This window comes from Kogia breviceps, chromosome 11, assembly GCF_026419965.1.
Source record: "Kogia breviceps isolate mKogBre1 chromosome 11, mKogBre1 haplotype 1, whole genome shotgun sequence".
NCBI lineage: Eukaryota > Metazoa > Chordata > Mammalia > Artiodactyla > Physeteridae > Kogia > Kogia breviceps.
In genome coordinates, this window is record NC_081320.1 from 1,201,665 (window position 1) to 1,224,176 (window position 22,512).

Genomic DNA, 22,512 nt, shown 5'->3' on the forward strand with positions numbered 1-22,512 from the left:
TCCAGGGCCTGCGATCTGCTCTAACGTGTGTCTCCCTTCTGGCCCTCAGAGCTGGATTCCTAAGGAAACTTATTTTGTTTTGAACCTGGATATTTACAAATACCTTATTTTTCCCTTACCTTCCTGAATTACTGTTTTTTTTGGTAGCACTGAAACAATGATGTTTTTAAAAGTATTTAAAGATAATGTGGTGGTTAGTGTGGGCTGAAATAAGGGCCTAAAAGGAACCTTCCTGAAAAAAGAGCAGATGCTGATGGGAAGCCTTTGCTTTCCTTCCTGACACCCAGGCCTTCTTCCAAGGTGGTTGGAGATCCTAGTGCAAGGCCCCTCTTACCCCATAAAGCAGGTTCTGGTGAGTGGACTTCCCACAGGAGGCCGGGTGGAATGTGTGGGGCATATGACTGGCTGAGCATCCCTGGATCAAGGCCAGAGCAGTCCTGGGGCTGGCGGGGGGAGCCCCTCCTCCCCCGCGGGGAGCACCTGGGCATGCACACCACCAAACAGACCCCTCCAGGGACTCCGTCACACTCTCCTCTGGTAACCACCGTCCAGAGTGTGACTGGGACCTTCTCCCAGTCGGCCTGCAGTTTGCGCATGTCTTCCCAGAAAGTGGAAAAATGAGCACTTCTTCTCTAAACTGGGTAAATGCAAACACAGGTCTGGACCCTCCCGGCCTAATGGGCAACGATCCACCTTTCCTTCTCCTCCCACACTAAACAGAGAAGGATCAGGGTTCTGTTGGCCACCCCCCCTCCAGCGTGGGTGGTGGTGAAGAGCTAAGAGCTGGCCCCTCTGACCAGCCCCCTGACATCCTCGAGCTGTCTTGCCTCTTAACTTTTCTCACTTAAAAAGTGGTAGTTGGGGCTTCCCTGGTGGCGCAGTGGTTGAGAATCCGCCTGCCGATGCAGGAGACACGGGTTCGTGCCCTGGTCCGGGAAGATCCCACATGCCGCGGAGCAACTAAGCCCGTGAGCCATGGCCGCTGAGCCTGTGCGTCCGGAGCAAAAAGTGGTAGTTATGACTCCTACTTCAGAGGGTTCCTGTGAGCAGTAATCGGGTTACCTGGCACGCGTGGCTCGGGGTAGCAGCTAGATAAGCGGTCGCATTGTTCTCAGGAGCAGCGTGAGTGGCGGGTGTGCGCTGGGCTCGGGAGGCAGACCGCCTAGCGCCCTCACCACCTCGGGGACCCGGGCGAGTTACTGAACTGCACTGTGCCTCAGCTTCCTGCCTGCAGAGAGCATCAGTAGCGAAGGCCAGCCTCATAGGGCTGCTGTGAGGATCCTGTGGGTTGTAAGGGGTGCAGCCCAGGTGCTCAGGAGAAAGCGGCCGGTCCTGACAACGAAGGGGTGACCAGTGACTGTGAGTCAGGATAAAGGGGGTCCCTTGGAAGCAAAGCAGGGGAGAGAGGGTGTCACACAAGGGTTAGACTTTTCTGATCTGACTCCCATCCGATGCGAGACAGAGCGGGCCGTGTGCAAGTGCCAGGCCGGGACGTCCTCACTGCATCCATCTGACCTGTGTTTCTGGTGGAGAGGTGGGCTCCTTATTGGCCATCTTCTAAACTTCGAAGCGTCTGTCTTTTCTAGGACCACATCCAGGCTCCTGGAACACTTGTTTGCCTTAGCATTCTCTACGAATCTTAGAGGCTTCTCCATTAAGACACAAAAAGCTCCTTACATACCACCAGTTTTAGCCTCTTGGTGTTCCTGGGAAACGCGGGAGGATGGATTTGATGACCTCTGGTGGGTGAGTCAGGCCCGACCGAGAGCCTGCTCCGCACGTGGCTGGGCGCCCTGCTGCCCGGGGAGGAGGGGAGCCTCGGGCTCTGAAGCTGGCCGCTGCTCCCCTTGACCTACCTCACGTTTCCCTGCTTGTCAGAAGAACTGTGATTTTCGTTGTGAACCGGGCGTCACAGAGCACCCCTCTCCCTGCGGGTGGGTGGGAAGCAAAGCCCAGCACCAGCCCAGGGTCTGCCGCCGGGACCTGTGGGGCACGTGAGGCCACCGGGGTGGGGACGGGCGGACAGTGGGGCAGGGCGGCCCCCAGGGACCTGCGACGACGGTGCGTGGGGAGCAGGGGCTCCTGGGCAGGGAACCTGGCCGTCGGCCCTCGCTCCCGCGCGGGAACCTAACACAAACCAAACGCAGGGCCGGCTTGGAGGTCTCCTGGGTCGGGTCATCCCGCGTGGGGGGCGGGGTCCGCGAGGCTGGAGCGAACCCAGCCCGCCCGGCCCGTCTCCGCCTCGCCACCCGCGTGGGCGGCCTGCCTTGCTTGGCTCCTGGATCTGCGTGTCCCCTCCGCGCTCCTCCGTGTGGAGGCTCCGAGAGGCCCTCGTGGGGAGCAGCTGAGTGCGGACCGCCCGGGCCGCCGGGATCTGAGGCCGCCCCTCGCCCCGCCCCAGAGACTGCGGCACGACGGCGCCGGAGAGGCTTCTCCCGCTGCGTCTCCCCCAGCGCGCACATCGACCGGAAACGCGGAGGCTGCGGCGGACACAGACCGGAAAGCGGCCACCGCCACCAGGACAGACCGGAAGCGGGGAGCTTGCCGTCGACACAGAGCGTGTGAAGCCGTGTCGGCCAGAACGGGGCAGGCGTTCTCTGGTCCTGTGGCAACTTTGAAAAGCCGGTGCCCAGGGACGCAGCAGTGTTGTCGGGAGCTGCCGGCACTTTGACGCCCGCGGGCCTCAGTGGACTTGGGTTCGGGCCGGGCCCTAAGGGCGCGCACCGAGACGTGGCCCTTTTCATGTCACGGAATGCAGGCGACCTTGTCCCCGCCAGCAGTGTCCCCGGGGACCCTCGTCAGTGTGAGCCCGAGCCCGGCCACGTGCCCGCTCTCCGGCACAGTTCGCTTCACTCCCAGCATTTCCACGAATGTGGGCCGTAAACAGCCCCCAGAATACCAGGAACATGGGTGAATCTGCCGCCACGAGAGTGGAGCAGAAACTTGAGAAGACAGCCTTTGCCCGAGTCTGGGAACAGGGGAAAAAAAAAAAAAAGAAGGTGAAGAAAAAAAAAGAAAGGTACGTCTGCTCTTTAAGCGATCCTAATCTCGCTGAGACATGAAACTCAACTAAAAGCAGCTTCTCGCCTCGTGGTCACATCACAGGGCAGCCCTTGGTGGGTCCTCAGCTCGCCTGCGTGGGGACACCTTGTGCACTTGTCTCAGTCGCATGTTTCCGTGACCTTCTGGGTGGGGGATGTTTTACTCCCTGCAGCACAGATCCTGGTGCGGGATCTGGTGCAGCGTGCTGTTCCATAAATTCTCAGAGAAGCGAGCGTCCAGGAAGGAAGAAACCATCAGAACGAAAGGGTCAAAGAAAGAGCCAGGATCCAAGGGTCGCTTTTAATAAGAAAAAGGGAAGAAGGAACTTGAAATTTAACCAACAATAAAAGTCAAACCCAGGGACCTCCCAGCTGGAGTGTGATATAGTGACAGCTTCATTACAGGTGAAATTTGTAAACTGGGAGACAAACAGAGACGTTCTGCTTAAATATATTATTATTATTAACACATGCCTTTTCAGGTAATTGTAAATCTGAGAGTGGCCATGTTAGAAGGAAAGTATGTGTGTGACAACCTCCACGGCGATGTCAGAGTAAACGCTTTGGCTTGAAAACCTCTTATGAGCATAGAAATCGTAAATCGCACCTCACATCCCTCGGATTAGTCAGGATACAGGCCAAGCTGCTGATGAGAAGATCCCAAAACATGGCGGCTCAATCAGGATAAAGTTTCCTTTTTTCACGTGACATCCAGGCTCTGCTCCACAGCATCATCTGAGGACCCGGGGCCTTCCCTCCTTTGCTTGGAGTGTAATCTTGGCGGAAAAAGCTGCCCCCGCCCGCCCCCACCATGCTGTTCAAGCCACAGGAGCGGAGGGACGGGAATCGGCATTTCCTTCTAGGTGGCATTACAGGGGACTTCCCTGGCGGTCCAGCGGTGGGGACTTCGCCTTCCAACGCGAGGGGTTCGGGTTCGACCCCCGGTGGGGGAGCTAAGCTCCCACGTGCCTCACAGCCAGAAAACCAAAACATAAAAAAAGGAGATAAAGACTTAAAAAAAAATGTCATTACCAAACCCAACGCGGGCTAGAATTGGCACAAGTCCCTCTCGCTTGCCTCCATTGACTGGAATTTTGACGTGTGGCCGAGCCTCCTTGCGAGCAGGGCTGGGAGGTGAGGCTCTTAGCTGGTGAGCTTGGCCCCGGTTGAAACTTGGAATGTTCTCCCCCGACAGGAGGATCAGGTGGACCTGGGGGGCAACTGGCCGTCTCTGCTGCCTTCTCAGACCCCGCGACGCGTGGTTGGTTGGGGCTGGGCGCTCTCCCCCTGGGGCCCGCTCATGCTCCAGGGACCTCACCGGGCTGTGTCTCCCCAGGAGGCCAGGCCCTGGGTCTCCATCTCCAAGCCTTCGTTCAGCCTGGCTCCTCTTTGAAAGATCACTGGGATTTCTGGTCACCGGGGCCCGGCCGGTGTTAACAACAGGATTTGGAGCTGCATGGATCCTGGGCCTCCCATCCTGGGAAAAGTCCCTCCAGCCCGAGGCCCTCAGCCAGGCCCTAGTCTGGGGATTGGCTCGGCAGCCCACAGGTTATCCATTCGGTAGGTGTTCCGAGCGTGTGTTTTGTACCGGGCCAGGGTCAGGGGTGCAACAGCAAACGAAAGCAGGTGGTGTCTGTCCTGGGGGCAGATAGTCCCGGGGCCTCCACTGGTAACTCGTGCCGCCTGGGGAGCAGCGTGGGAGGAGAAGCGGTGCGTCCTCCGGGGCTAAAGGCTGAGGGGGTTCCTTGTCCACACTCTTCACCCCAACTTGCTGGGGGGTTGGGCAGTGAGGCCCGGTCCCGGGGAGCCCCCTCGGGAGCCTCGTGGGCGGCCTGGTGCAAGCCGGGCATCTGTAAAGCCCGCCTCCGCGTCGATCCCAGCGGAAGACAGAGCTGGGGCCGCTGTGCTCGGCGTGAGGTCCCGTAGCTCCTCCGCGTCCGGGTCGTGAGCCGTGAGATTGACGGTATCTGTCTTAATTACCACGAACACCCCGCGGGGCGGCTGTGTTAATTATCCTCTAGGCAGCCCAGTTGCATTTTCCTTTCATTTCCCTTTTATTGTATTTTGTTTCCTGAATGTCTCAAGCGTACGGAGGGGGGCTCCACGGCAGCGTTCGACCCGGCGGTTCCTCCGGGGGGAGTGCGCGGTGCAACCTTGGAGGGCCCGGCTGCAGAGACCCCGTGGGCGTCCTCGGCCCGGGCCAGGGGCCGCTCTCAGGGGTGGGTCCTCTGGCTGCTGCCGTGACGTCTGTGGAGTCTCCCCCTGGCAGAGCGTCCTCTTGCCCCGGGCCCTCATCGTGGACTAATGTGCTCACGTCGTCATCAAGGTCTCTGAAGATGAGAGGCCGGAGGTGCCGAGAGCCGCCGCCGTGAGCGGGGCCGGGCTGAGAGGTCGGTCCAGGGGCAGCTGCCCCTCTAGCGGCGTGTCTTACTCTTCACTCCCAGGAGCGCAGCCCGAGTGTTGAAGAGGCTTCCGCCCTCTCCGTTTGCTCCGGCAGAGGCTGGTCTGGGCGGCCTGGGGCGGGGGTGAGGGAGGGGTGTCTCCCCGCCGCCCGTCCTGCTCCCGCCTTCTCGCCCCCTCGCCGCCTCCTGGTCCGCGGGCCGGAGCGGTGAGGTTGCCTGCGGGACCCGGCGCCGCGCTCTGACCTCGGGGTCCGGGCGGCTGCCCGGGACTGCGGCAGAGGCCCGCTCCTGCCCCTGCCCGGGAGGTGACTGGCGCCTCTTCTCCGCTCACCCCGCGCTCGGTCGCCTTTTCTCAGATCCAAAGGCACGCGGCTGCCAGCGGTTGCCGGGACACACCTGTCCTTGGCCGCTCTCTCACCCCGTCTCCTCAGCGTGTCTCAGGCGCGCCCGGGGCGGCCGGGCCAGCGCTGCGGCCCGTTCTTGAGGCCCTGGTTTAGCGGGGGCACCACGGTGGGCGGAGGGTGCCCTGCAGACCCCAGGAGGTGGGAGAGCGCGGGGCCCCGGGCCGAGGCGGGAGAGGGGAGGGCCGGGCGGTGGGGGGCAGCCGGGCGCGCGGCTCAGGGAAAGGCGGGCACGGGGGCAGCAGAGGCGCGCCCTCGGCGGCGGGGGTGGGGAGCCTGCAGTTGGGTTGACCCGAGTCACCTCGTGGGAGGGAAGTTGGAAGCGCAGAACTTGGAGGTCACAGCCAGCCTAGAGGCTGGTAGAGGCCGGCCCGGGAGGCCGGGGCCCGCACGCGGACCGGCTCGGGGGGCCGTGCCTGCTCTGCAGAATCGGCGGAGGACAAAGCCCCCCTGAAGGTCCGGAGTGCGGGCCACATGGGCCGGAGCCGGGGCGGCACCTCGGTGCCTCTCTGCTGACCCTCCATGCGTGCCCGCGGCCTGTGTCGGGGCTGGTGGGGTGGTGGGCGGGCCCGAGTGGAAATTCGGTGTCCCCTGCACGGACGGCGTGGAGGGGCGTGGAGGGGCGTGGGAGGGGGGGTCCGGCCCTTCTGCTCTCATTTATCCCCCGGTGGGGAGGATTCCCAGCTGGCCTCCATTTGTGGCTGTGAGAGAGCGGCTCTTGAGCATGGCCCTTGTTGGGGGGGATGTGAAAGGATGGGGGTGTGCGCTCGCCGAGCCCACGTGCCAGGGCGGCAGGAGGTCCCCCGACCCCTCTCACCTTGATGGGTGTCCCAGCTTCTCCAGGGTCACCGGTGAAACACGCCCATTGCGAAAGTAAAGGCTTCCAGTTGTGATGGACTGAAAGTTCACGTAGGACGAGGAAGCTCCTTTCTTTTGGGAAATTTAATCTCGGGCGGGGCGGGGCTCGGACGGACACTCAGTCAGGAGCTCTGGGTGGGCCCGTTCTGAGCACCCACCTCCCAGTATGACAACCAGAATGTCTCCAGGTGTTGTCAGAGGAGGGTCGGCGGGGGCGGGGGGCGAGTGTCCTGATGGAGCGCCGCCGGCAGGGCTCGCTGCCCTCGGGCCTGGAGTCGCGTGGCTCCCTTTCTCTCCTGGCCATCGCTCTCCCTGAGCTCGCCCGTCGTGCCCCCAGCACAGAGCTGGCTGTGGCTTTTCCCGCTTGATTCACCCAGGAAAGCCCTCTGTTGCTGCTGTGGCCCTGGCTGGTGGTGGCCGAGTGTCCCGCTGCTGCACGCCCTCTCTCCACCGCCGTCCCGGGAGTCGCGGAGGCATGGGCGCAGAGACCCGCCTGCACGCCGTCGCGTCTCCTCGGAGAGCCTCTTGTGTGCAGTGGCTTCGGGCTTCGGGCCTCTGTGTAGGTGGATTCAAGCACCTGCCCTGGCCAGGCAGCCCTTGGGGGAGGAAACACAGCCTCTGTTGGGGAGCCGTTGGGTGTGGACACAGGGACCAGGTAAGGCTTCATGTGCTTTTCCTGGCGGGCGGCTTACCTTTGGCAAGGCTGCTCAGCTGAGTGGAACTTGGCTGCTGCAGAGAAGGGGGAGAGAAACCCGGACCCCTTGTCGCTGAAGAGCAGGGAGCCCACGGCTCTGCTTGTGGCCGGATGGCAGGTCGGACAGGTGGGTGGGTTGGCTGACCTTTTGACAGGAGGGTGGGAGCATCCCGTGACCTGAAGGAGATCCTGTCTCAGGCTCTTGCAATTGTACTTGTGGACGAGGCTGCCGTGGCCTCAGGAAGCTGGGAGCCGTGGTGGGCAGGGGGCAGGGGTCCGTGACGGCCAGAAGCCCTCGTTAGAGCTCCCAGCCCTGGGGGTCCCTTGTGGACCTCGAGACCGGGCCCCTGGCTGTGAGGCAGTGACATGGGACGTGCAGCACGGTCCTGCAAGTCTGTCTCCTCAGCTCGAAAAGCCCCCGGATGCATGCTCTGAGTTGCCGTGGAGGTTCAGGGAAGGGTCGCTGTGGGATGGTAGGTGTTGGAAAACTGGCAGATAGAAATAGCACACAGGGTATGACAGGTCAGCACAGAGTAGTGAGTAAAACTTTCTGGAGCCAGAGCCTGGGCGGGGGGATTCCGTCTCCTTCCGGCGAGGGGTCCTGTCTCTCTCTGCGCCTCAAATGAAGGTCTCCCAGCGCCCTCCTCAGCGTCCTTCCAGTGCGGAGCGTGGCAGCCCGCGTGGAGGCCTGGGGCCTGTCGCGGGACCCTCTGCAGACCCCCTGTCCCGCAGGGCCTGGCCCCGTGTTCCTGGAGGAGTGGGGGGCTGCTCCCTTGAGGTATCTCCCCAACCTGGGCTCTCAGACTTGGGGGCCCCGCAGGCCAGGTGCCAGGCGGGCCGGGTGGGCAGCTGCTGAGTAACCGCTGTGTTCTGCTTCCAGAGCCTTCCCCAGCCGTCCCCCAGCAAAGCCCTGCACAGCTGCGAGGGGAAGGAGCCCGGGGACCTCAGGCTCAGCGAGGGGGACGTCATGGTCTTGCGACACCGGGTGGACGAGCGCTGGTACCACGGCCTCCTGCCCACCAGCCACGTCCAGGGCGTGCGGCCCCTGCCCCAGGCCCCGCCCCAGGGCAAAGCACTCTATGATTTCGAGATGAAGGACAGAGACCAGGACAAGGACTGTCTGACCTTCGGCAAGGTAAGGTGGGTTCCAGCGCGCCGTCCTCTCACCGCAGCCCCCGCAGGGAGCCTGGGCATAGCGCTTGGCCGGTGTGAATCCCGCGCCTCCCCGCGGGGAAAGCGGTGGTTTCTCCTTCCTGAGGGTCTGCCGGGTGGAAGGAGAGGGCGCCCAGCCCGACAGGCACCTGCAGGTGACGGGAGCAGGACCCTCGTTACCTGAGTCACCGTGTGTCCAGGGCTCACGGGCCCCGGGAGGGGGCTCACTGGGGAGACTGTGGCAGAGACCCCCGTCGGGTCCTGGGAGAGGGAGCCGGGCCCATAGGCCAGCCCGCCGCGCCCTCTTGGAGAGCACAGGAGGTGGATGCGTGTGCTTGGGCCCCTTGTGGTGGCCAGTGGGGCCACGGGACCTGCTTAGTGACAAACCAGTAGTGTTTCCTGTGCGCTCGTCTGGGGGTGCGGCTGAGATGTGGGGGGGCCTGGTTTCTGGCCTGCCGGCCTCGGGGGTGCAATGTGGAGAGGACAGAGGTGGCGGCCTCAGGCCTCGTGAATGTCTTCTTCCGGGCTTCCTCACCTCCTCCCACTCCAGGGCTGGGAGGGCAGGGGTGCCTGGAACTCCGGAACACCTGCTTCTCCCCGATGGCACTAGCGAGTTACGTCATCGATTGATTAATTACCTTCATGACTGCCCGCCAGGGTCCCCCGGGAGAGGTGGGAGCCTGTCTTCCCGATGTTGAAGCTGTTGTAGGAAGGGGGACCCCTTTCAGGGCCCGAGAGTGGGCTCCTGTCTAACGCTCGGGAATGCACTGTCTGAGGAGACACACGTGCTGCCGCAGCAGGAGACTTCGTGGGGAAGGGGCGCCCGGGAGGAGAGCAGCAGGGGAGGGACTGCTCAGCCACGCGGCTCGCAGTCTCGGGTTCCATGGTGATCGGGTCTGTTCCCGGGTTGTCTTTGGCCGGTCGTCTTTCTCGGCCTGTATTTGGTCTGACTCAGGGCCCTTCCTGGTGGCACACACATCTCTCAGCCAAGATGGATTCCAGCGTGAGAGTTTCTGGGAGGTTGACAGAGCTTATTCTGGGCTGGCGGCCCCTCCCTCCTTCGATCCCTCCCAGATCCTTCCAGCCGGAGGTAGCTTGTTAGGCCCGAGTTCCCAGCAGGATCTCCTGTTGTGAGAGAACTCACGCAAGGGGTGGTTACTGTGCCTGGCCAGCGCAGTGGCTTCCGTCGGTGGCTCCGTAGCAGAGCACAGCGCTAAGAGGCTGCGTCGCTTGCCCGAGGCTGGCACGGGCCTGGCCCTCCTCCGTCCTCGCGTCCTGTGTCTCTGTCAGTCTCTTTCCACGCGCGGTTGTCAACACAGACCTGGGTTCCAGCTCAGATCCTGACCTTGGAGTGCACGTCCAGCTCGCTGTGATTCTCTCCTCTGCTCAGAGCAGAGCTTGGCTGTGGTGCTGAGCTGTCCCCAGGGCTCCATTGTGAGCACAATTGGCCTGTTCTGTGCAGGCTGTTGCAGCTGCTATTTATGTCCTGTTCCATTGTTCAGCCTGACGATGAATGATCTGTTTTCATTCAAGGTTTCAACTCTTCCCTTCTTCCTTCCATCGAGGTGTTCTGGTGCTAATTCCAGTTGTCATCTGGCCCTGCAGGTTCCCTGGACGCAGGGTCAGGCCTCCCCCTCCCTCGCCCCCTCTCCTCCTGAGGCTGGAACGCAGGCCGCAGAGTGTGAGGCCAGGCGGACAGAGCCCCTCGTGCCCGCCCCTCTGCGCAGCCCACCCTGGGAGAGACCCTGGGCCCTGGTGCTCTGTGCTGTCACTCAAGATCAAGAGCAGGGACCCAGCCACCCCTCAGGGTCGATCGAGGCCTTGTGAGGAGACAGGCCCGTTAGGGGCTGACAGGGACAGACACAGGGCCCTGCTCACAGCCTTGGTGGCGGGAGGCTCGCCCAGCGGACACACGCAGAGCCGGAGCAGCCAGCGTCTCCCGGTGAAGGCCTCCCGCTCCGTGTGCGAGCCTCTGCTGGGACTCTCAACTCCAGGGCGAAGACCAGGGCCCACTGGACAGGGGACAGAGGGGCACCTGCCTGCTCAGCCCACTGGGAGCTGTGCTGAGTCCGGGGAGCCTGACGTCGGGTGGGAGAGGCAGGAACGGCAAGTCCAGGGGACGGTTCCTGAGCGCGCCGGGCTGTGCGAGTCACCCAGGAGGTGTGCGGGGTATCGGATCGGGAGGCGGTCAGTGTCTGGTATTTCAAAAGAAACATTAAAGCCGCCCTCGTGGGAAGCGTGAGAACTCGGGATGGCTCCCTGAGACTCGTCCTGTGGTGGGCACTGCCGCCACTTTGCGTCATGGGGCGGGGATGGGGGGGTCCCGGTGCCCTGGGCTGTGCGGGCAGCGCTGTTGAGGTGGGTGGTCCTCAGGGCTCCCCGGGACCTGACCTTTGAGCCCATTTTGGGGAGCGGAGCTGTGGGAGCTGCCGGGCCACGCGTCTCTCGGGCTGCTCTTCCAGGGCTTGCTTTCTCTCGGTCCGTGGATTAAGCTGGAGGCCCCTGGGGGTGATTCCCGGTGAAGACCGTGCTGTGACGCCCCTGCGTGTTCCCCCCTGTGTTCACGCAAGCGTTTCGCCGGCGCCCGCTCCACCCCGCCGCCTGAGGTTAGGGCGCAGCCCCCTCGCTCAAGCACCTGTTCTTTCTCATCTCTCCCCTGGAGACGCCTCCAGCCCCCGCATCGCCGCCGCCCCGCATGGCAGCCTGAGGGATTCCCTCCACCTGCCTGGAATGCTGGTTCTAACAGCCCCCGTTTCGTCACCTGAAGTGGCCACGTGGTCCGGGCCAGCTTGGTTTTGCCTCCAGGGAATGTTTTGTTGTTTGGATATGTTCCCTTCTGGACTCAGCAAGGAAAGCAGGGACTCTAAAGTCCACGGATGGTGCCTTTCAAAAACTTCACTGTGATGGGATTGATGGGGTTTAAAAAGGCTTGAAGCATGTGCATCAAAGCAAGATTTTTACCTTGGTGTCAGCTTTTGAACAGTCCTGATAAAATTGCATTAATCAAAGTCATTCTAAAACCAAAGTCTTTGTGTCACTGAAGAGGAGAATGAATAATTACTTCTTCCAAAGCAGCTATAAAAAGCACAGTTTAGCAGTCCCACTCCAAGAAGCGGGGCACGTGCGGATAACAAGACAAAAGGCGACAGTGCAGCGTCCCTGCTCTGTCGGCCGGCGGCTCCCAGCCGTCCCCCGAGGCCTGTGTGCGCAGTGCCTTCCACGTGACGGGGAGGGGCTGGGGTCAGGGGCTGCTGGGTGCAGGGACCTTGCACTTGGGATCCCCTGTGTGGCCTCAGCCCTGTGGCCTTAGGAGCGCACGTGTGTCTCATCTCAGAGCCATCTGCACCTGCCCTGCAGCGGAGACTGGAGACCCGCCGTCACCACGCCGGCCCCTCGGAGAGGCCACAGGGCCCGCGGGCACGCGACAGCTCGCTCCCTGCCCGTCCTCATCTCACACCCGCCCACCCGCCCAGCCCTGCGCGGCCGGAGGGGTGCTTTGAGTTGGCAAAGCCCTTTCAAAGCACCACCGGCTGTCCTGACTTGGGCAGACTTACCTCCTGCCGGCGTCGCCACAAGACCCTTCCACGTGATCCTCTTACGCCGCTGAGTGTTTACTCGTCGGTGCCCAGTGTGGGGACTCGAGTGTCCTTTGTGAACGAACCAGCGTTAATCCCAAACTATGTTCTTCTGACTGGGGGACAGACGTAGGTGTATAGAAATCAAATGTATTTGAGGTTTGGACTCCAGAGTGAGACAGGGGTTCGGATGGTGACACTCACTTTCATATGGTGACTTGGGGGCATTAACTTCACCTCTGAGGCTCTTTTCTGATGATACAATGGAGTTGACGGGATTCAGTGAACAAAGGCATTTAGGGAACCAGCCTCAAAATAGGCACGCGACCAGTTCTGGCGTCCACCCTCGCTGCCTTCCTGCTTCTGTCAGATGCGCGTCACTTCCTGTGGCGGCCCAAGACGCTCGTGGCGGGGGAAATGGGCGTCCTCCACAAACCCCCGCTGCCTGGAGCTGAGACTCTGCGGACGGGTCGCCTGTGCATGTATCGTCCCGGTGGCTGTGTCTTGGAGAGGGTTGCCCGGCGGTGTGGAACCCCTCAGCCCTCCTGTCAAGGCCGCCGTGCCCGTCGTGGGCAGCCCAGAGCCGCTGCATGTCCTCTGTCCTGCGGGGCGGTTGGGGGGCTCTCCGGGCTAGAAGGCCCGGGGGCCTAGTGACCAAAGCGAGTGAGCCTGGGGGAGCAGGCGGGGCTGCATTCTGCTCGGGCTGGGCGGCTCCCGGACCCGCCCTCCAGCTGGGCAGCAGCCTGCGGGCTCCTCCACGGACGCGGCTTTCCTAAGGGGACCGACCCCCCAGAGGCTCAGCAGGTTGGGCTCTGAAGACTGTCCCTCCTCTGGGCATCAGGCGGGGTTGGAGGAGCCCTCCCAGCCCCCAGCAGCGTCTGGAGCTACGCTGCGGTGCACAGGGCAGGAAAGAGGGGACAGCCCAGCAGCCGGTCCCTTCACAGCCTCCCCTGGGAGCCCGGAGCCATCGGGGGGAGTCTGGTGCTTGTCTGCAGCAGAAGGTGCAGGGAGTTTGTGAGCTCTTTCCTTTGGGATTTTCCCTTTTCTCTGGGACCAGAGTGACCGGTGCTGTGTCTGCAGCTGACGGTGAGGGACTGTCGGGGAAGGGGCAGCGCGAGGTGGCCGCGGCCATGGCCCGGCTGAGTGGGCGTCAGCACTGAGCGGACAGGCCGCGCGGCCACGTTTCTGAAGGGCCGTCCTGGTGTCTGCTCCTCTTGGAAGCCACTTGGTTGCAGCTAAGAGGAGCGCAGGGACAGGGAGGCCCCCGGGAGGGCGGCCGGCCGGCCCGTGTCCAGGTCCCGTGCGTGTGGCCTGCCCCGCAGCGCGTTTAGGGAGCCGTCAGGCCCCAGAGGCTGCTTCACTCGGAGCTGCTGCGGGGATTCTCTGGGTATTTCGGGCCGGGCCTTTGGAGTGTGAGACGCACCCTTGACGTGGTGCTGAGGACAGTGCACTCCGCCAGCCGCGCGTTGGTGTCTGGGGGCTTCTCGGGGGACAGAGGCTCCAGCCTCCTGGCAGGTCAGGGAGGGAAAGCCTCAGGTCTGGGCTTCCTAACAACCCCATCTGTTTGCAGCTCGGCTTTCCCCCCCGGTAGGAATCACCCGTGAACACCAGGGAGTTCGGTGAGTTCATCGGAAATGCAGTTAAGGCCCCTTTAGGTGGTGCCCGACTCCTTTGCAAGTGCGTTGCCCACTGAGCCTGGGCGGGAAGGCGGCCCACTCCTCCCAGAGCCACTCTGTGTTCAGGGTCGCGCGGGACCACCCCAGGGCCACCCACTTCCAAGGGAGCTCTGCCGCTGGGCCCTGGCCTTCGGCGTCCCTCAGAGCTTGGAAACGGGGGGGATGGGGAGGCAGCACAGGGAAGGCACCCGACCCGCGAGAGGAGCGCTTGCGGAGGAGCCCATAGGTGAAGTCGTCGTGCATCTGAAAGTGAAGTGATGCGGGAGCGGCTTTGGTCCAGAAAATCCTTGATGCTGCCAGACTGGCCCAGACCTTGTCTGCCCCGCCGCCACCCCTCAGGGCGTTGCGGTGTCCGGAAGGGGCCCTTTGCTCCTCCACACCGGGCAGCGCTGGGGACCCTGGGCGCAGGCCAGCCCGCCCACTGTCGGTCCATAGTCTCGCTGGCCCTCAGCCAGGCCCCGTCGCGCTCCACGTCTCTGGCCGCTTCCCTCCTGAAACAGGAGAGTTGAGCGCGAGGCAGAGGCGGCACGGCACGTCTGGCAGATCGTGCAACGTCAGCTCCGCGGTCTGGCCTGGAAGAGTGTGCGGGCCTGGACGGCGAGCGCCCAGCGCAGAGCTCCCCGCCCGTCCGTCCGCTCAGCTGGCGTCGCGCCAGGCCGCCCCTCTTGGGCGTGACACGCGGGTGCCGTGCGGCTCGGGCCCGCCCTGTCGCATGCAGTTAGGGTTTGGGGGGGTGGTGTTTCTCAGCATTCCCAAGAGGCCGCAGAGCAGGTGCCTCCCCTGTCCTTGTCCTTGTGAAAGCACCGGCCCTGGGGTTGTGAAATATGACCGCCAACCTGAGGCCTGACGGCGATCCAGGCGTCGCTCTCCCGGTCGTGTGTGGATGGCGGGAGCAGGTGCTGACTGCAGGACCGCGGCATTTGGTGCTGGCGACCCTGCGGTGCTGCCGGGCGCTCAGCGCTCCTCACCGAGGTTGTGTCCCTGGCAAGAGCTGGGTTAGCTGCAGAGCAGAGGGGAGGGAACCCGTCCTCCGCGACCTCGGGAAGTTAGCCACTTGCCGGCGTTCTGGGTGCGGCTGCCCCGCGCACAGCCCGGCCTCCCCCGCAAACGGCGCGAGATGAAGAGGGGCGGCTGGTCCTGCCGCGTCCTCGGGTCCCGGCCCAGATTTGCGTCTGCTCATGTCCCGGCCTCGCCGGAGCAGTTTGACGTGACTGGATTCAGGACCCAAGTGCTGCACGGTGCTGGGCTTTTGCTGCACTTGCCTTGTGAGTGGGTGCTGGGCTCTCCGTGGTGAGGGATGCTTTCCTCCTGGTGCCAGGCACCTAGGCGATGCCTGAGGGATGCTGCTGAGCTGGGGGAGGCGTAGCTTGGTCCCCCGTGGCCCTCGGGTGATGACAATCTCCCTGGCCTAAGAGGCGGGGCTCCTTTGGCGGCAGCTGTCCCTCAGTTGGGGCTGTGTCTGCTTCTCAGTCACCGGAACCTCCTAGGTGGCCCGCAGTGAGCCCGGGTCTTCAGTGCAGTGATGAAGGCGCGGCCCCTCCTGGCCTCCTCACCCGCGGGCTTGGCGCCCGCTTCTCTGGTTTTCTGTGATTCACACTCGTCACCCCGTGTTGGCTTCCTCAGGATGTGACGTCCCTTCAGAGGTGCATCGGGCCACAGGCAGGACTCAGGGCTTGTCCACACCGGAAATACTGCGACCTTAAAATAAGCTTTTTATCTAAGTATAGTGTAATGTACCGACAAGCGTGTTAATGAAAATTATGCAGCTTGGTGGTTGGAAAGAATATGTCCTATAATCACTGCCCAGTGGGGAAGTGACGGGGCGCCAGCACCCTGGTGCCCAGCTTCCCTCCGTGTCTTCTAACGCCATAGATGAGCGTGTCTGTTCTCGAACTTCCGATAAACGGATCGTGCAGAACCTACTCACGTGTCCAACTTTGTTTCCTCTCGACGTTACGTGTGTGAACTGCACCTGCATTTTGTGAGTGCTATACTCTGTTCACGTGCATCAGTCTGGGGTACTTGTTACCTGTTCTTTTTAAATAGACTTCGTTTGTAGAGCAGTTTTGGCTTCATGCCTGAATTGAGCAGAAGGTACAAGCGTTCCCGACACCCGCGGCCCCGCACACGCACAGCCGCCCTGTTATCCACATCCCCCCGGGTGGGCCATTTGTTACAGCTGATGAACCCACGCTGACACTTCGCAGTCCCCAAAGCACATAGTTTACCTTACTGTTCACCCTTGGGGTTACATATCCTATGGGTCTGGGCAAATGTGTGATGACACGTACGCACGTGTGTAGTATACAGAGCAGTTTCACCGCCCTAAGATCCTTTGTGCTTCACCTGTTCCGCCCTCCCTCCCCCCCGTCCCTGGCAATCCCTGCCCTTTTTATTGTCTCCAGAGTTTTGCCTTTTCCAGAATGTCATAGAGTTGGAATCGCACAATCTGTATAGCCTTTCAGACTGGCTCCTTTCACTTAGTCATATGCATTTAAGGTTCCTCCCTGGCTTTTCATGGCTTGACAGCCCATTTCTTTTTAGCACCGAGTAATATTCCATTGTCTGGATGGACCAGAGTTTATCTATCCGTTAACCTACTAAAGGACATCTTGTTGCTTCCAAGTTTAGTTGCTGTGAACATCCAGGTGCCGGTTTTTTGTGTGGATGTAAGTTTTTAACTCCATCGGGTAAGTGCCCAGCAGTGTGACTGCTGGATCGTGTGGTAAGAGTACGTTTAGTTGTGTAAGGAACCACCGAACGCTCTTCCAAAGTGGCGGTGCTGTTTTGCATTCCCACCAGCAGTGGTGAGGGCTCCTGCTGCTTCACCTCCTCTCCAGCGTTTGGTGTTGTCGTTGTTCTGGACTTTGACTGTTCTGATAGAAGGTAACGTGTTATCTCGTTGTTTCAAGTTGCATCTCCCTGATGACATAGGATGTGGAGCATCAGTTTATGTGCTTATTGCCATCTGTGTGTCTTCTTCAGTGAGGTGTATGTTAAGGTATTTGGCCCATTTTTAAATTGAATTGTTTGTTTTCTTATTGTTGAGTTTTACGAGGTCTTTGTATATTTTGCATAATAGTCCTTTATCAGATATGCCTTTTGCAAATATTTTCACAAGTCTGTGGCCTCTCCTTTTATTCTCTTGACAGTGTCTTTCACAGAGCAGAAATGTTTAGTTGTAATGGAGTCCAGCTTATCAATTCTTTCTTTCGTGGACAGTCTTTGCTGTTGTATGCAAAGTCATCACCAAACCCAAGGTCATCTAGGTTTTCTCCTACGCTATCTTCTAAGAGTTGTATAGTTTTGCACTTTACATTTAGATCTATGCTTCACGTTGACTTACTTCTTGTGAAGGTGTAAGGTGTGTGTCTAGATTCCTTTTTTTTAACATGTGGATGTCCAGTTGTTCTGGCACCATTTGTTGAAGAGACTGTCTTTGCTCCACTGTAGTGCTTTTGCTCCTTCATCAAAGATCAGTTGGCTGCATTTACGTGGGTCTGTTTCTGGGCTCTCTATTATGTTCCACTGATCTGGGGTTTTTTTGTTGTTTTTTTTGTTTTGTTGTTGTTTTGTGTTTTTGTTTTTTTTTCGCGGTACGCGGGCCTCTCACTGCTGTGGCCCCTCCCGTTGCGGAGCACAGGCTCCGGACGCGCAGGCTCAGCGGCCATGGCTCACGGGCCCAGCCGCTCCGCGGCATGTGGGATCTTCCCGGACCGGGGCCTGAACCTGTGTCCCCCGCATCGGCAGGCGGACTCTCAACCACTGCGCCCCCAGGGAAGCCTCCTCACTGATCTGTTTTTATATCCTATCACCAATCCCACCCTGTCTTCAGTACTGTAGCTTTGTAGTAAGTCTTGAAGTCGGATAGTGTCAGTCTTTATTCTTTTCTGTCAATGTTGAGTTGGCTATTCTGGGTCTTTTGCGTCTCCATATAAAGTTTAGAATCAGGCTGTCAACATCCACAAAAAAGCTTGCTGAGATTTTTATCGGGATTGCATTGAATCTAGAAGTTGAGAAGAACATCGTGACAATATCAGGTCTTTCTACCCATGTACGTGGGACATCTCTCTACTGGGTTCGTCTTTGATTTTCTTCACTAGAGTTTTGTAATATTCCTCTTGTAGCTCTTGTACTTATTTTGTTAGGTGTATACCTAAGTGTTTCATTTTTTTACATGCTAATGTAAACAGTATTATATTTTTTAATGTCAAATTCCACTTGTTCATTGCTAGTATGTAGAAAAATATTTAACATGCATATATTAATCTTATATTCTGAAACCTTGCTATAATTACTCATTGGTTGTAGTTTTTTGTTGATTCTTTCAAATTTTCTACGTAGACAATCATGTAATCTGCAAACAAAGACAGTTTTGTTTCTTTCTTCCCAATCTGTATACCTTTTGTTTCCCTTGGTTGTTTTAATTGCATTAGCTAGGACTTTGACTATGCTGTTGAAAGGCTGTGGTTAGAAGGGACATCCTTGCCTTGTTCCTGATCTTAGGAAAAGCTTCACATTTCTCACCATTAAGTATGATGTTAGCTGAAGGGTTTTGTGAACGTTCTTTTCAAGTGGAGGAAGCTTCACTCTATTTCTAGCTTACTGAGAAGTGTTTTTTTTTTTAAATCATGAATTGTTTGATTTTGTCAAATGCTTTTGCTGCTTCTATTAATGTGAGGCTGTGATTTTTCTTCTTTAGCCTGTTGATGGTGATGGATTACCGTAATTGATTTTTGAATGTTAAACCAGCCTTGCATATCTGGGATAAATCCTAGTTGGTCATGCTGTATAGTTCTTTTTATACTTTGTTGGATTCAACTTGCTAATATTTTATTGAGGATTTTTGCAACTATGTTCTTGAGAGACATTTTAGTTTTCTTTGCCTACTGTGTCTTTGTCTAGTTTGTATTAGTATAATTCTGGCCTCACAGAATGAGATAGAAAATAGCCCTCTTGCTTCTGTCTTCTGAAAGAAATTGTTAGAGAATTTGGCATAATTTCTTCCTTAAATGCTGGTAGAATTCAGAACCCATCTGGGTCTGGTGCTTTCTGTTTTTGGAAGCTTATTGATTCAATTTCTTTATAACAGATACAGGCCTACTCAGATTGTCTATTTCTTCTTGTGTGAGTTTTGGCAGATTGCGTCTTTAAAGAAATTGGTCCATTTTGTTATTAAATTTGTGGGCACAGAATTGTTCATAATGTTTCTTTATTATCCTTTTAATGCCCATGAGATCTGTGGTAATGTCCCCTCTTTCGTTACTAATATTAGTAATATGTGTTGCCTCTCTTTTTTTCTTGGTTATCCTGGTTAGAAGCTAATTGAATTTATTGATCTTTTGAAATAAGCGGCTCTTTGTTGATTTTTTTTCTATTAATTTCATGTTTTCAACTTCATTGATTTCTGCTCTAATTTTTATTTCTTCTTTTCTTCAGCTTACTTTGGATTTAACTTGCTCTTCTCTTTTAGTTTCCTATGGTGGAAGCTTGGTTTATCGATTTTAGACCTTTCTTTCCTGATATATGCATTCAGTGTTATAAATTTACCTTTAAGCACTACTTTCACTGCAGCCCATAAATTTTGACAAATTGTATTTTTATTTTCATTTGTTTTAAAATATTTTAAGATTTCTCTTGATGTTTGTTCTTTGAACCAAATGTTGTTAGAATTGTGTTAATTCCAAGTATTTTGGAATTTTCCAATTGTCTTTCTGATATTGATTTCTAGTTTAAGTCCATTGTGGTCTGAGAGCAGACATTGTACAGTTTCTGTTCTTTTAGCATTGTTAAGGTGTGTTTTATGGCCCCAAATGTGATGTATCTTGATGAATGTTTCATGTGACCTCAAAGAAAATATGTATTTTGCCATTGCTGGATGAAGTAGTCTATAGATGTCAATTATATCCAGTTGATTGATGGTGGTGTTGAGTTCAGCTTGGTCCTTAACTGATTTTCTGCCAGCTGGGTCATCCATTTCTGATCGTGGGGCATTGAAGTCTCCAGTCTGTAACAGTGGATTCATCTGTTTCTCCTTGTAGCGCTATCAGTTTTTGCTTCACGTGTTTTGACACTGTGTTGTTAGGTGCATGCATGTTAAGGATTGTTATCTTCCTGGAGAATTGACAACCTTTATCATTATGTAATGCCCCTTTTTATCTCTGATAACTTTCCTTGCTTTTGTAGTTTGCTTTTCCTGAAATTAGTATAGCTACTCCAGCTTTCTTTTGATTAGTGTTAGCATGGTATATCTTTCCATATGTATATATCTTTTTTTTTTTTTTTTTTTTTTTTTTTTTTTGCGGTACGCGGGCCTCTCACTGTTGTGGCCTCTCCCGTTGCGGAGCACAGGCTCCGGACGCGCAGGCTCTGCGGCCACGGCCCACGGGCCCAGCCGCTCCGCGGCATATGGGATCCTCCCGGACCGGGGCACGAACCCGCGTCCCCTGCATCGGCAGGCGGACTCGCAACCACTGCGCCACCAGGGAAGCCCATATGTATATATCTTTATATTTAAAATGGGTTTCTGGTACATAACATATAGTAGGGTCTTGTTTTTTTGATCTACCCTGACAATCTCTGTCTTTCAGTTTGTACATTTAGACTATTGCTATTCAAAGTGATTATTGATATTGTTGAATTAATATTTACCACATTTGTTGTCTTTGATTTTTGTTCCTGTTTTTGTTTTCCGTGCTTTTTTTGCCTTTTGCAGTTTTAACTAAGCAATTTAAATGATTTCATTTTCTCTCCTGTCTTCGCATATCAGTTGTACCTTTAAAACAATTTTTTTTTGTGGTTGCCCTACAGATTGCAATATGCATTTACAACTAATCCAGGTCCACATTCAGATAAAACTGTACTGTTTCACAGGTAGTGCAAGTACCTTATAATCACAAAATAATCCTAATTCCTTCCTCCTGTCCTTTTTGTCATTGCTGTTATTCATTTAACTTATATATAAACATACATAAGTATATATATATATATATATATACACACACACTATATATATATGATATACATATATATGGTATGTATATAAGCATATGTAATTAGATACATTGTTGCTATTATTATTTTGAACAAACTGTTTTTTAAATTTTTCCTTTACTTATTCCTTCTCCAATGTTCTTTCTTTACATAGAATCAAGGTTTTGACCCATGTAACTTTTCTTCTCTCTAAAGAACTTCTTTTAACATTTCTTGCAAGGCAGGTCTACTGGCAACAAATTCCCTCAATTTTTGTTTGTCTCAGAAAGTCTTTATTTCTTTCTCACTATTGAAGGGTTATTTTTCAGGGTAGAGAATTCTCCGTCATTATTGTGTCAAATGTTTCTTTTGTTCCTTTTTTCCTTTCTTCTCCTTCCTATATTCCTGTTACATGTATATTACACCTCCTGTAGTTATCCTGCAGTTTTTGGATATTCTGTTCTGTTTGGGGATTTTGTTTATTTTCTTTTTCAGTCTTTGTTCTCTTTGCTTTGCGGTTTTGGAAGTTTCTGTTGAGACATCCTTAAACTCAGAGATTCTTTCTTCAGCTGTTAAATCTACTAATAAGCTTATAAAAGGCATTCTTTATTTCTGTTACAGTGTTTTGATCTCCAGCGTTTCTTTTTGGTTCTTTCTTGGACTTAACGATCTCTCAGTTTGCATTGCCTACCTGTTCTTGCATGCTCTCTGCTTAATGTATTAGAGCCCTTAGCATAGTTGTTTTAAATTCCCTGTTCGATAATTCCAACATTCCTGCCATATCTGAGTCTGGTTCTGATGCTTGCTCTGTCTCTTCAAACTGTTTTTTGCCTTTTAGGATGTCTAGTAATTTTTTTTTTTTTTCCTTTTTGCTATTTGGACATAAAATGTACCAGGTAAAAGGCACTGCTGTAAAGAGGCCTTTAGTGACGTGATAGTGAGGTGTGGGGGAGGGGAAGTGTTCTGCAGCCTCTGATCCTGTTATTAGAGCCCCGTCGTGTAAGGAGTTGTACCTACAGGCTGTGAGCTCTACCTGTGCGTCTCCACTTTCCCCTCCTCCTTAGGTAGGACAGGGTGGCTGGAGTGGGCTGCAGTTGGTTATGGTATTGGTTGATGTACCATAATTTATCTAACCTACCCTCTCTGGCTGTGCAGTTACCTCTAGTTTTTCTCTAGTTGAAGAAACACGGTAATGAACGTACTTGGAGCTGAATCTTCTTGCATGTCTGTGATCTCGTTGAAAGAGTCTCTAGAAGTGTCTTTGTCAGATTAGTGGATATGCAGCCTCTTGTGTTTGATAGGACCTGCCAAACCGCCGCCATAAATGTGTATCCCCACCAGAAACGATAAAGTGCTTGTAGCCGTCACGCTGGCCACGCTGAACAGGCTTATGTTCAGCCCTGCTAATCTGATAAGACACCAAAGAAGGGAGAAGGAATTGTCCTGTCTCAAATTGTACTTTTTTGAATATTAGTCAGGTATCACATTTTAAAATGTATTTAACAGCAGTTTGCTTTTCTTCCTTTTTGTGAGTTGCCTGCTTTTTGCCCTTGGCCTGTTTTTCTTTTAAAGTATGTGTCTCTCTTTCCTGCTGTGTCTCTTATGTCCTTACGTAGCAAGGATATTAGGTCTTTGTCTCCAGTTTGTCCTGCAAGTATTTTTCTAGAGTAGCTCCTTTTTTGCTTTGTTCTTGCTGTTCTTACCGTAGAGGATTTCATTTTTCTGTAACCAAATCTTTGTT

General features: G+C 55.7%; 1 protein-coding gene across 2 annotated transcripts in view; it reads left to right on the forward strand.

Annotated features, from left to right (window-relative positions):
* Positions 1-22,512, forward strand: part of SH3RF3 (SH3 domain containing ring finger 3) — a 197,967-nt gene that overhangs the window by 92,945 nt on the left and 82,510 nt on the right. The window contains exon 2 of one of the 2 annotated variants that reach the window (XM_067006988.1): positions 8,277-8,531. The exons of the other annotated variant lie outside the window; for it this stretch is intronic. Coding sequence (XP_066863089.1) covers positions 8,277-8,531 — 255 coding nt within the window. The remainder of the gene's footprint in view (positions 1-8,276; positions 8,532-22,512) is intronic. 2 annotated transcript variants of the gene reach the window in all.